The 13,585-nt window shown below is 40.7% G+C and overlaps 1 protein-coding gene across 1 annotated transcript; it reads left to right on the forward strand.

Moving 5' to 3' along the window:
- The first annotated feature begins 470 nt into the window (after positions 1-470).
- Positions 471-13,191, forward strand: IFIT5 (interferon induced protein with tetratricopeptide repeats 5). The gene is made up of 2 exons (XM_045438163.1): positions 471-719; positions 10,188-13,191. The coding sequence occupies exons 1-2, from the start codon at positions 715-717 to the stop codon at positions 11,629-11,631; spliced, it is 1,449 nt and encodes a 482-aa protein (XP_045294119.1). The 5' UTR covers positions 471-714; the 3' UTR covers positions 11,632-13,191.
- The last annotated feature ends 394 nt before the right edge of the window (positions 13,192-13,585 follow it).

Raw genomic sequence — 13,585 nt, forward strand, 5'->3', positions numbered from 1 at the left:
AAGGTATTCTGCAATACCTATCAACTTTTTAAATGTATATGCATTTTGCCCCCCAAATCTCTTTAAACTTGCCCAACGGAAATAATGGCACGGGTGCACAGCACTGCACCTGTTTTGTTTGTTTGAATCAAGACTGGAAGCAGGGGCTTCAGTTTCAGTTTAGGATGCGGGAAGCTGGAAAGAGCATCGCTGCCACCCTTACGACAAAAATAATGCTGAACGATTTCCTGGCGTTTTATTTAAAAATAAATGAGGTTGCTCGAGCGCCACGCAGGCTCAGCGAGACAGGGGAGAGCCCAAAGTCCAGAGGGCCAGCTGCAAATTCCACACCCAACCACCGCGAGCTCGGTCCGTAAACGTGCCCCCCACCCCCACCCTCGGTTCCTCAGCCCCGCTGGGGCCCCACTCAGCTCTCGTATAAGTTTCCGTTTCCTGGAACTGGACTCCGCCTAGTACGGGATCAGATTCACTTTTCAGTTTCCTTTTCCCGCTTGGGTCCTGCGTTTAACAAAGCCCACGCCTGGGCAGCGACCTCGCGCCGCCGACGCCCCGCGGGAAGCGCGCGCCGCCCGCCCGCACTCCCCGCGCACGCGCACACGCCCGCCCGCGCGCGTCCCGCCGCTCGGCAGCTGGGGATCCCAGTCCTGAGGAGAAAGCCTGAGGGGACAGCCGCCCCTCTCCCCCCTCCCGGACGGCCCGCAGCGCCCAGCCACCATGAGGTGAGGGCTTTCCCCGCTTCTGCTCTCAGACTGCGTAGGCCTTTGTTTCAAGCCGGTGTTTTTCTTTCATTCCGTTGCCAGCGCAGCGGCACGGCCCTGCCGGGGGCCGAGCCCCTTGCGCCCTGCAGCCGGGCGTCGTGTTCGGAGCGCTCCCCGAGAGCCCTGTCCCGGTCCCGGGCGTCTGGAGTCGGGCCTGGCGGGGAGGGTGACTGCGCGCGCTTCCCGGGAGCTCCGACCCTCCAGGGCGTCCGCGGTCAGGACTGTCGGGTCGGGGAGCCAGGCGACGCGCCCCGGGAGCCTGTGCCCTCCCTGCGGCTTTTCTCCGCGGCGGCGACGGCCGTGCTTGGTTGTCGTCCGCCCCCGGGCCGTTCCCGGGCGGCTTCTACGTGGCACGCGTCTCCTGAGGCTCGTCGCCTTCCTCCCCTTCCCGGGACCGCAGCTGCCATTCCCCCCGAGGTGGACAGACGCGGTTTGGCCGCAGCCCTGCAGTTGTCACCTAGGTCTACTACTGCCATTTTGCCTTTCCGATTCTGGGTCTGAGTCCTTCCCTTCCTGGGAGCTGCCTTTGTGCCGCGTCCAGATTCTTATTGTTCCCCCCAATCCGCTATTTTACGGGGGTGTCTTCATCGGTCTCCTTTACTGCCTTTTGGTGTTGGGGTCCTTTTCTCACCCGTTTCGTATCCCCAGGGGCTGGCACCCTGCCCGGTGCGTGATTAGTGAAGCAGTTAATAAGTTGACGGGTGAGATTTGGGGCTCCTGAAGCTGAAAGCCCTTTCTTCTCAATCCTGACTCTGAACATCTACTAGTTGGGTGACCCAAAGCAAAGTTGCTTCCATGCTCTGAGTCTGTTCCTTATCTGTGCAAATTGCTGGCATCCAAATCTTAGGCCTGTGGGCTTAATGCACGGCATAGTACCTACTATTTGCAAATGTTTACTATTATTTTAAGTAAAAAAGAAATTTAGTAAGTGCCTCGCTTCTCACATCTGTAACAAGGGAGGGAGGTATCAGGAAGGTGCCTGAAGAAACGAGGAGGAAAAGGGGGGTACTCTGTATGTGTATGCAGGATGGGCTGGAAGAGGGGTGGACCCCAGTGGGGACTTTCTCCCAAGGACGATGAAAGACTGCTGCTTCCTGAGAAAAAGCCCCAAATTGCCTAAAGATAAATGTTGCCTTTTCAGACACAATGGCCTCTCTCTGCCAGCTTCCCAGAGACTGAATTTAAAAATTAAGCAGAGTTTAAAAAATAACATTTCTCGAGGCATCAAGTTGTGCATAAATTCCAGAGCCTGGGCAAGGCCCTTCAGTGACTGAATAGCCCATTGAGATCTCACAACCACATTCGAATTACCTGAGTCAGCCCTCCTTATCGTTCTTGAGCGGGGCTGGTGTAAACCTTCACAACAAAAGCAGATGTTCATTTTACTCTGTGGATGGACAGGGGGCTGGTTAGCCCATTTGTCACCCATCTGGGCAGGCTGTTAAGGAGATGTCTTGCCTCTGAGTTTGGTGCAGTTACACCAGAGTAAGGAACAAACTACCACAGGACAGCCATACTAGGTTTCCCAGTCAGCACCATAGGAAATAGTCCAAAACTTATTTTCAGAATCAAAACATGGAGCCAGACAGAGAGAATGCCAAGATATAAAGACAAGTGGGATAGGGAGAACTGCAGTGGCAGAAAAGTTTGGAGCCATTAGCAGGAAGCGAAGAACTAGTAAGAATTCCCTCCTCTGGAATCCAGGTACTTGTTGTGCTGATCGCCTATACCTCTGGGCTGGACGTGCCAGAAGTTGCCAGCATGTAACTACATTCATTCAACAAATATTTATTGAGCTTCTGTTAATTGCCTGGAATAATAGATTCCAGGGACACAGTAGTGAAATACAAAAATCAGAACAAGGTCCCTATTCTTATGGGGCTTAATTTAAAATGGGGGAAATAGGGGCGCCTGGGTGGCTCAATCAGCTGAGCATCCGGCTTCGGCTCAGGTCATGATCTCACAGGCCGGTGGGTTCGAGCCCCACATCGGGCTCTGTGCTGACAGCTGAGAACTTGGAGCCTGCTTCAGATTCTGTGTCTTCCTCTCTCTGCCCCTCCCCAACTCGTGCCATGTCTCTGTCTCTCAAAAATAAATAAACATTTAAAAAAATTGCCTTTAATGGGGGAAATAGATAAACAATAGATCAATACAGAAAGTGTTAAGAGCTACAAGGAAAATAAAATAGTGTAATGGGCTAAGAAAGTGATCTAGAATGGAGGTTCTGCCTCCATAGATAGTTCTGCCACAGGTGGCCTCCTGGGTAGGGAATGTTGGAACTGAGTTACAGGAAAGAACTAGTCATGTAAAGACTTAGGAGCAGAACATTGCAAGAATAAACACAACAGGGATAAAAGTCCTTGAATTTGATATGTTTGAGAGAGGAAGAAGGTCAATATGTCTAAAACAGTGAATGAGGAGGAAAGTAGGAGGAGAAAAGGTTGGACAGATAGATAATACCAAGTCCTTTAGGGACTTCTAGGACATGACAAGGGCTAGATTAATATTTAAGGGTGTTGGGAAGCCACTGGGAGATTTTAAGCATGAGACTGACCTATCTGGTTCACATTTTCAAAAGTTTACTAGTACTCTGAGGGGATCAAGAGCCAATGCTGGGAGACCAGATATTTGCTCCACCTCAAAGGAAAGGTGATTGTGGTTTAGACTAGGAAGAAATGGAGTAGAAATGGAGAAAAGTGGATGGATTTGAGATGTATCTGGGTGATAGAATTAACAGGACTTCCTGTTGTATTGGATGAGAGGTTGAGGGAAGAAGAGAAATCAGATTTCTCCTAGATTATTTGGCCTGTGGAACTAAGAGGTGCCAAAAAAGATGAGGTTCTGAGGAGCAGGCTCAAGGAATCCAGATTTCTGGATTGGCTATGTTTGTTTGAGATGCCAGTTGATGTTTATTTTTAATGTTTATTTTTTTTAATGTTTATTTTTGAGAGAGAGAGAAAGACAGTGTGAGCGGGGTAGGGGCAGTGAGAGAGGGAGACACAGAATCAGAAGCAGGATACAGGCTCTGAGCTGTCAGCACAGACCCCAACCCAGGGCTTGAACTCACATCTGTGAGATCGTGACCTGAGCCAAAGTTGGATGCTTGACTGAGCCATCCAGGTGCTCCTGAGATGCCAGTTGAACTTCTAACTGAAGATGTGAATAAAAAGTCATTAAGTTTGGAATTTAGGGCAAAGATCAGAGATCAAAGAAATATATTGGAAGATCATCAGGTCTACGTTAGAAAGTCTTGAATTGTGGGAAAAAAAAAATTTTTAATTCACTTCTCTTAATAATGATGATAATTGGATCTTGATAACTAAGAGTTTTGCCCTTCCTTTGCACCATTTCAAAAAAATGTTTTAATCTTTATTTTTGAGAGAGAGAGAGACAGAGCAAGAGGGAGACACAGAATCCAAAGCAGGCTCCAGGCTCTGAGCTGTCAGCACAGAGCCCAACTCCTGAGCCAAAGTAGAACGCTCAACAGACAGCCACCCAGGCACCCCTGGTTCATTTTTAAAATATTTTTACCCAGCTTTTTTGTTGTTTGAGAGAATCACTAATCATCCTTAAGTAAATCTCTCTGCCACTCCTTATCTAAAGCACTGTGCACAGCAAGTCCTGGCGAGAAGTAGTTCATCTAAAACAACTGCAGCAATGTACAATGTTGTGACTTTAGAATAAGGGTTCATATTTGAAACCATTGTTTTCTTAACCTGAGACCTTTAAGTAAATATCTGGCATATCCTTTCTAATGGGCAGCCACACAAACCTCTTACCTGCTCTTTAAGCTGCTCTCTAAAATCCCTTTATTTTTATTTTATTTTTTTAGGTCCTCCTGAGGCAAAGTGAATTTTAAATACATTATATATATCACATATTTTAAAGCAAGCTCTTCTGTAAACAACCTCTAATTTTTATATTAAAGAAGTAGTATACCATTATGGTCGAAAGGCATTAGCTTTTCAGTCAGGCAGAACTAGGTTTGAATCTGGGCTCAGCCAGTTTATAGCTGTGTAACCTTGGAAACGTATTTTAAACTCTTATCTCCCTGTCTTCATACATAAAATTGGGAAAATAATAAAAGATTCTTAGAAAAATTACATATAATTCGTATAAAGTGCTTGGCACACTGCCTGGAATATAGTAAACTATCAATGAATGGTAGCTTCAGGGTTGTTATTTTCTTTTTTTTTTTTTTTTTTAATGTTTCTGTATTTGCTTTTTTTTTTTTTTTTTTAAGTTTATCCATTCACCTTGAGAAAGAAAGAGATCATAGGGAGAGGGGAAGAGAGAGTGAGAGAGAGAATCTTAAGCATCTCTGCACTGTCATCGCAGAGCCAGATTCAGGGCTCAAACTCACGAACTGTGAGACAATGACCTGAACCGAAATCAAGAGTCGGATGCTCAACCGACTGAGCCACCCAGGAGCCCCAGCTTCAGGGTTTTTTTGTTTTGTTTTGTTTTGTTTTGTTTTGAGTACTCATCTGATTCTAGATAGTATGTTATAAATAATATAACATTCATACTAACAAACTGAATCTGCAGTGAGCCCAGGTCCTTTAAGTTGTTTTTTTTAAGTATGTCCTTGTCTGTCATTTAATTTAGCTCTTCACCTTGAATAAATAGCAGAAATTTCAAGTTAAAGGAAAGCTCTAACCTGTTGGGCTTGAAATCTTTTTATCTGTTAAGCCCTATAGGCCCAGTGTCTCTAACTCTCCCATCCCATATAGTAGCCATTAGTCATATATGTGGTTATTGTAATTAATTAAAAGTAAATAAAAAATTAGATTCCTTACCTGTACTAGTCACATTTCCAGTAATCAGTGGCCACATGTGGCCAGTGTGTCATATTATACAGCACACATAAGAACATGTCCATCATTGCAGGAAGTTCTTTTGGAAAGCTCTGGTGTAGAACCTACTACATATGCTAAAATGTGAGACCTGTATATTTAATTTTATTAATTAATTATAAACTTAAATGCCCCCTAAATATAATATTAAGTCAATTATTTATGTTTATGTTTAGTATTTATAAAAATTGGAAAACAATTCATGGAGTAGTATTTGAGTTATAAATATGAAATGGTTTTATTTTTCCAATCACTACTACTAATGTGCAATTAATTCAGTTCTCTAACTCTTCTGTTACTTTTTGCTATTAGGACAGCCCCTTTCCAGTTCCTAAAGACTCTGTCTGATTCCATTTAAAACCTCAATCTCATATTTTTTGGGTTTTTTTGAGAGAGAGAACATGCATGCACAGGCAGAGGAGGGGCAGAGGAAGAGAGAGAATCTTAAGCAGACTCTACACCCAGCACTAGCCTGGCATATGAGATTATGACCTGAGCCAAAATCAAGAGTCATACACTTAACCAACTGAGCCACCCAGGCGCCCCACCATATGTGATTTAAAGCATTCTTCTCCTCCTTCTCAACCCCCACCAAATATTGATGTAAGTGCTCTACAGAAAGGGAAATATGATAGACTAGACTTTAGGATGACTGGCAAGGTAGGGGTGCAGCTTTAGCTAAGGTGATTAGGGGTACCACTCTTTAAAGCGCTGACATTTGAGCCAAGACAAGAATTGTGAGAATAAGTAAGCCCTAGAACTCTCTTAGGAAAAGTTCACAGAATGTGGGAATAAAAAGTACATGCAGATGCCCTTAGGTAGATACGTACTTCGCAGAAGAAATAACAAAGAAATTTTTTTAAAGGACTGTATGGCTGGAGTGCAGTGAATGGGAGGAAAGTTGTACAAAATGAGGCCAGAGAAGTAGTCAAGGGCTGGATGACATGGTTAGGAGTTTGAGACTGGAGATAAAGATTTGAATATTAACAATGTATAGCTTCGTTTCTGCGTCACGTTCTATCTTTCTTGCAGTTATCCTCACCTCTCTCCCCCAAGCATCATTTTTTCCCTTACTACTGGATCATTCCTATTGGTATATCATTAAGTTATTAAAAATATTGTGAGTAAAAATTATTTTGATGATTCTCTCAGCCTCCTACCTTCCTTCCAGATATAGCTGTATTTCTGTACTTCCTTCATAGCAAAATTCCTTGATAAGAGTGGCCTGTATTCCCCATATCCACTTCTTTACCTTGCATTATCCCCTCAACCCACTCCAGTAATATTTTCATCCCTACCATTCTAGTGAAACACTTAACATGGTCCTCCACAGCTTTACTCCTGCTAAAACTGTGATCTCCTGTCTGTCCTCGATTACTCAATCTCTTAGAATCATTGTACACTTGAATATTGATCTCTCTTTCTCAAAATAAACATTTTCTTCCTTAGGCTTTCATAGATACTAGGTTTCTTAGTTTTCCAGCTCCCTCACTGATTATTCTTTCTTGGCCTCCTTTCCTGGTCATTCTACTCTGCTTCATTTAGAGTGTCCTGCGGCTTAGTTTTTGACCTTCTCTGTCTATGCTCACTCCTTAGGTAATTTCATTCTAGATATTGTGGTTTTAAAGTTCATCTGCATGTTGATGACTCCCAATTTTATATCTGTAGTTCTAACTTCACTCCTTGTTCCTGGTATTTTCTTCATTAATATCCAACTTCATACTTGGTATCTTCACTTGAGTGTGTAATAGACATCTCAAAATTAATATTTCCAAACAGTCCTCTTGATTTATCAACTTACTTCCTGAAGTCAAAAGCATAGGCATCATCCTGCATTTCCTCTTTTCCTTATGGCCCTCCCTACACCCAGTCCATCAGAAAGACCTGTCAACTCTGCCTCAAATATAACGAGTCCAGTCCTCACTAACCCCATACTGCAACCACAGTGTAAGCTTGCATCATCTCTCCTTGGATTTCCTCTACAGCTTCTTTCATGTCTCCTTCAGGGAGATTTGCTCTGGCCATGTTCTTTAAATTTTAACCACTTCTCAGAACCCCTGCCAACTTTCCATTCCCCCCCACCACCACCCTTTCTGCTTTATTTTTCTTTTTATTACCATCTCACATACTCTATACTTTCATTTATTTTTTTTCCATTTATTTTTTTGTCTTTTCTTGGTACACACCACTGCCCTATCTATTATAAGCTACATGAAGTCAGGTTGTTTTTTCTCTTTTGTTAACAGGTGTATCCCAACACTTAGAACAGTGCCCTCCACATTGTAGGCTCTTAGTACATCTTGGTTGAATAAATAATTTCCCTATCAGTTTCCCAACTTCCTCTCTTGATGCTTGATTGTCCATTCTCCTCAGAGCAGCCAGAAGGATTTTTTTTAAAAAACTCTTACTTCAAATTGCCCCTTTCAAAAAGGCTATTCATTCACAATTATAACGGAAGTACTCCCCCAACCACCATCACCCTTAATCCCATTACTCTGATTTTTTTTTTCTTAGCTTAATTAACACTTACTACTATCTGGAATTATAGTGTCCATTTGTTTTCATATTGATTTGTTAACATATTTGTTTTCCATCAACTCCTTTTGTTCCTTCCTCTCCCAGAATGGAATTGCCATGAAGAAAGGGCCGTTTTCTAACTTGTTCACTGCTATATCCATACAACTAGAATATTGCCTGGCATATATGACATGAGGTGGTCAATAAATGTTTTGAGGGCACTATTACTATAATTCCCAAAGACATTTATATAACTATATATTTGACATACAAGTGGGTGGAGGATTCTGTGTGCATCAGAAAGGGAAATAAACATACATTCACACACACATGCCCTGTATACTGTTCATCCCATAATTAGGGCATTTTCGTCTTTGAGAGAAGACTTAAGGAATTTATTTTCTGTACATTTCTTAATTATAGTTAATAGTAGATTTAGAAAGTCTTTCCTGATTGCCACACCACCACTATCAGCAAAACAAATGAATAAAACCAGAAATGTTAATTAGTTGCAGACAGTAGAAACCTAATTCAGAGTGGCTTAAGCAGACAGAGAGAGGTTATTTCCTTAAGTAAATAGAAGTCCAGAGTAGACGAGGTGATCCAGGCAAAACTAGTTACTGTCATGAACAATTTCTCTTTCTTCCCATCTAAGCTGTGCTTTCCTCTCTGTTATATTCTTTCTCAAGCAGGCTGACTCTCCCCGAGTTTGGAAAGATGTCCACCGGCAAATCTAAGCTTATATCCTACCAACTTAAAATTTTTAGAAGGAAGGTGGATAGTTCTATCCAAGTCCCATTTCAGCACAATTGTATTTTAATTGGACTATCTCTGAATAAATCCCTGGGACCAGGTGATGGCCGGAATATCATGTGTCTTCCCAGACTAAGCAGTAGACAGCCCATTTCAAATCACATAGACTGAGAGTAGAGGGAGATGTTCCAGAAATGGAAACCAAAAGAGGCATCCTTACCAAGTAAAAACCACAGATGTCCACAGCATCGGATTACGTATGTTTCCGGGGTCACTTGCAAGAAACTTCATGCTGAGTTGTAATTGACTACTTTTAAGGTCTGTATAAGCAGGGCTGTGTCTTGTTCGCAGTTACATACCAAGGGTTATCTAGAAAATCTTACACATAAAAGGTTCTCAGTAATGAGTAAATGTTTCCTTGTCCTTCCTTTCCCCTTCATCTTCCTAGTTTCAGAGATAGTGTTTCCAGTGTGCCCTGCAGATATTCCACTGTGCCTTGCACAAAGGGAGCTCAACAAATATTGTAAAGTGAATTTTAGGGGCAATGATAGAGTAATAATAAGTATTAGCTATTGTTGCCCACAACCCCAGAGTTCAGAAGGATGTAGCACTTAATATCAAATTTACTAAGCTTACTAAATTTCCTTTTGCCTTTTCCCCATCTATTTGGAAATATCTGTTACTCTCCTTTTATCTGTCTCAAACTTATGCTTCTCCTCATCTTGTGGTATACCAGTTACTGTGTGTTTCTGTGACTTTTCTCTCTGTGGGGTTTCCTTCCTTTCCTTCGTCTCTCTCTCCTTCTCGTCCTTCCTTCTTTCACAAAAATGATGCATTGGTATGGCTTCTGTGTCTCCTCCAGTGTGCTTCTTTTTCTTATTTCTCACCTCCTCTTCTCCCCCTTCCTACTCATAATACAGAAGTGTAATTTTTATATTAATTATTGACTGTGTATATAGTTATTATTCTTAATTTTTAAGGCAAGTAAATAAAAACATTTTAAATTCCCTTTTGTAAAAATTGGAGGTACTGGTGGGTTACTGACTGCCAAAGGAAATATATATTCTGTGACATAGAAAACCCTGACATCTCTCCAGAGCTGCTTTTGCAGTAAATAATGAGAATATTTCTAGACTTTAACTCTACACCAAGGAAATTAGTATAAAGTTGTAGGGGACTAGTGCTTGAACTGTAAGATCAAATAAAAGATAGAAGTGTTGTTAAGCAAAAAACAGTATTTAAGGTTTAAAGATTGATTATTTCCTTTATTTCTTCAAAGTTAAAAAGGATTTTATCTTTGCAGTGAAATTCCTAAGGACTCCTTGAAGGCCCTTCTGTTGGAGTTAGAATGTCACTTTACATGGAATTTACTTAAGGAAGACATTGACCTGTTTGATGTGGAAGATACAATTGGGCAACAGCTTGAATTTCTTACCACAAAATCCAGACTCACTCTTTATAACCTATTGGCCTATGTGAAACACCTAAAAGGCCAAAATCAAGATGCCCTAGAATGCTTGGAACAAGCAGAAGAAATAATCCGGCGAGAACATTCAGACAAAGAGGAAATACGAAGTCTGGTCACTTGGGGAAACTATGCCTGGGTATATTATCACATGGACCAGCTCAAAGAAGCTCAGAAGTATATAGACAAGATAGCAAACGTTTGTAAGAAATTGTCTAGTCCTTCTAACTACAAGTTGGAGCGTCCTGAGATTGACTGTGAAAAAGGGTGGGCACTCTTGAAATTTGGAGGAAAGTATTACCAAAAGGCTAAAGCAGCTTTTGAGAAGGCTTTGGAAGTGGAACCTGACAATCCAGAATTTAACATTGGCTATGCCATCACGGTGTATCGGCTGGATGATTCTGACAGAGAGGGGTCTATAAAGAGCTTTTCTCTGGGTCCTCTGAGGAAAGCTGTTACCCTGAACCCAGATAACTCCTACATTAAAGTTTTTCTGGCACTAAAGCTTCAAGATGTACATGCAGAAGCTGAAGGGGAGAGGTATATTGAAGAAATCCTGGACCAAATATCATCCCAACCTTATGTCCTTCGTTATGCAGCCAAATTCTACAGGAGAAAAAATTCCTGGGACAAAGCTCTTGAACTTTTGAAAAAGGCCTTGGAGGTGACACCAACCTCTTCTTTCCTGCATCACCAGATGGGACTTTGCTATAGGGCACAAATGATCCAAATCAAGAAGGCCACGCGCAACAGACCTAAAGGAAAGGATAAACTAAAAGTTGATGAGCTAATTACATCTGCTATATCTCATTTCAAAGCAGCTGTGGAAAGAGACTCTATGTTTGCATTTGCCTACACGGATCTGGCCAATATGTATGCTGAGGGAGGCCAGTATAGCAATGCTGAAGACATTTTCCAGAAAGCCCTTCGTCTGGAGAACATAACTGATGATCACAAACATCAGATCCACTATCACTATGGCCGCTTTCAGGAATTTCACCGCAAATCGGAAAGTACTGCTATCCACCATTATTTAGAAGCCTTAAAGGTCAAAGACCGGTCGTCCTTACGCACCAAATTGACAAGTGCTCTGAAGAAATTAGCTATCAAGAGACTTGGTCACAATGCTTCAGATGTGCAGAGTTTAAGTGCCCTAGGGTTTGTTTACAAGCTGGAAGGAGAAAAGAGGCAAGCTGCTGAGTACTATGAGAGGGCCCAAAAGGTAGATCCAGAAAATGCAGAATTCATTACCGCTCTCTGTGAACTTCGACTTTCTATTTAAACACATACTCTAGGAGATTAGTTATAAGCTTTTGTCTCCATTTTGGGTTGTATTTTTTGTTTATTATTTTAATCCATTGTTCATTATAGAGCCAATTCTTTTGAATGATTATTATGTACTAAGCATTATGCTAAATACTACTTTATATACGTAATGATGAATCTTTTTGCTGTTTTCTTCTCTTTTAAATTCATATAATCCTTTGAGAAACAGAAACATTTCAGCTCTTATAACTCTTAAAAATGGTTTGGTCATTATGACTTTATACCCTTTATCTTTGTTATTTATAATAAGTTTTTATTAAATTTTATCAAATTTCCCATATTATTCACACAGTGAGTATAATTCTGCATAAACGCTTGACACCTAGGTCAGGAATATTCTTTCAGCAGAATTATATTAGTTAAGCTTTTAACTGTGTAACTTGCAGAAGATGAACCCTTCAGTTACAGATGTTCTCACTTTGAGAACCTGATAGTCACCTAAAGAATCCTCTTTGGTGAAAGAAAAATGTTCATAATAATAAAAAACTTGTTATCTATGGTGACTTTAATAAAAGGAGAAAAATCTAGAACAGGAAAAAAAATTTCTTTAAATACAGAACTAAGGGACCCATGAGAAATCACAAGCATTATCTCCCAAAATGTTCATTAAGTAGCTAGAAATAGTTGTGAGAAAAAAAATGAATGGAAAATCATATCTCAAGTTTCTCTGGTTCTTTTAACTAGAAGAATGAACTTAAACTAATCTAGATGAAATTAATTTTATTCTTTCACATTAAAATTGCAGTATTTTGAGGTTAAAATCGTTAAGCTTGAAAGCAGACTAATTGGGAAATTGGGAGAAATGATAGACAAATGGGTAAAATAGATGTCCCTAACATACATCCCTAGATTAACAAGATTTCAGTGATTTGGGTTTCGGTCTGGACTGGATCATTCTCATACCCCCAATTTCTGGTCTTTGGTTCACTATTTTAGTATTCTGAAGTTACTTCTGTGAATCTTTTTCTTTTGTCTAAAGTTTTCAGACTGACATGTTTTCCTATAGATCCTTTCAGTTTTAATATCCATCTTGAAGGGTCACTGCTTAAGGGCGCTCACCCCAGGGGGCATTGTTAATTGGGATATTGCTAAAAGTAGCATCTCTAATGTTGCTTCTTTGATTATGGACTACACAATTATATTTACCACCACAGTATTAGTGGGAAAGTGTGCCATGTGATTTAATTCTCCATACCTCTACTGTAGCTCTTAAAACTACTGTATATATGTTTGTGTGTTTTTTACTTTTTGTTACTTTTTAATTTTTTTTCCTGTTATGGTTTTGATTATTATAAAAGTAATGAATTCTCACTGTAAAATTTCAAACTTAACAGAAGCATATGAATTTAAAATAAGAGCATTCCCCTCACCCTTTCCTAATTCTATGCCCCCATGGTAATCTGTTAACAATTTAATATGTATCCTTCCAGATATTTTTTCAATGCATATTCAAACATACATCCATACTACAATGTATTTCATAAATTAAATTTTTAAAAATGTTTGTTTTACTTAAGCCCCTGCTGTTTTTGTTTATTTTGCTCATTTGCTTATTCAAGAAAGAAGAATGGGAAGGGAATGATCTTTACTTAAGTATTTCAGAAATTTGGGACTGAAGTCCTGACCTAACAGTAGAAGCTTGTGTTACGCTCTGCAGCAAATATTTTGTTTTGCAGCAAGTCATTTTCCCCCACTGGGAATAATGTAATTAAGGTTATATTCCTAAGTAAGGAATTTGCACACAATGTAATACAGTTATGATATCAAAACAATGACACAACTATAAGCCTCTATTTAAATACTTAAATAGAGTCTATTAAGTGACTTTAAAATTCACTAGAGGGGCGCTTGGGTGGCTCAGTCAGCTGAGCATCTGACTCTTGATTTTGCCTCAGGTCAGGATCCCAGGG

The sequence above is a fragment of the Leopardus geoffroyi genome, chromosome D2 (assembly GCF_018350155.1).
Source record: "Leopardus geoffroyi isolate Oge1 chromosome D2, O.geoffroyi_Oge1_pat1.0, whole genome shotgun sequence".
Lineage (NCBI taxonomy): Eukaryota > Metazoa > Chordata > Mammalia > Carnivora > Felidae > Leopardus > Leopardus geoffroyi.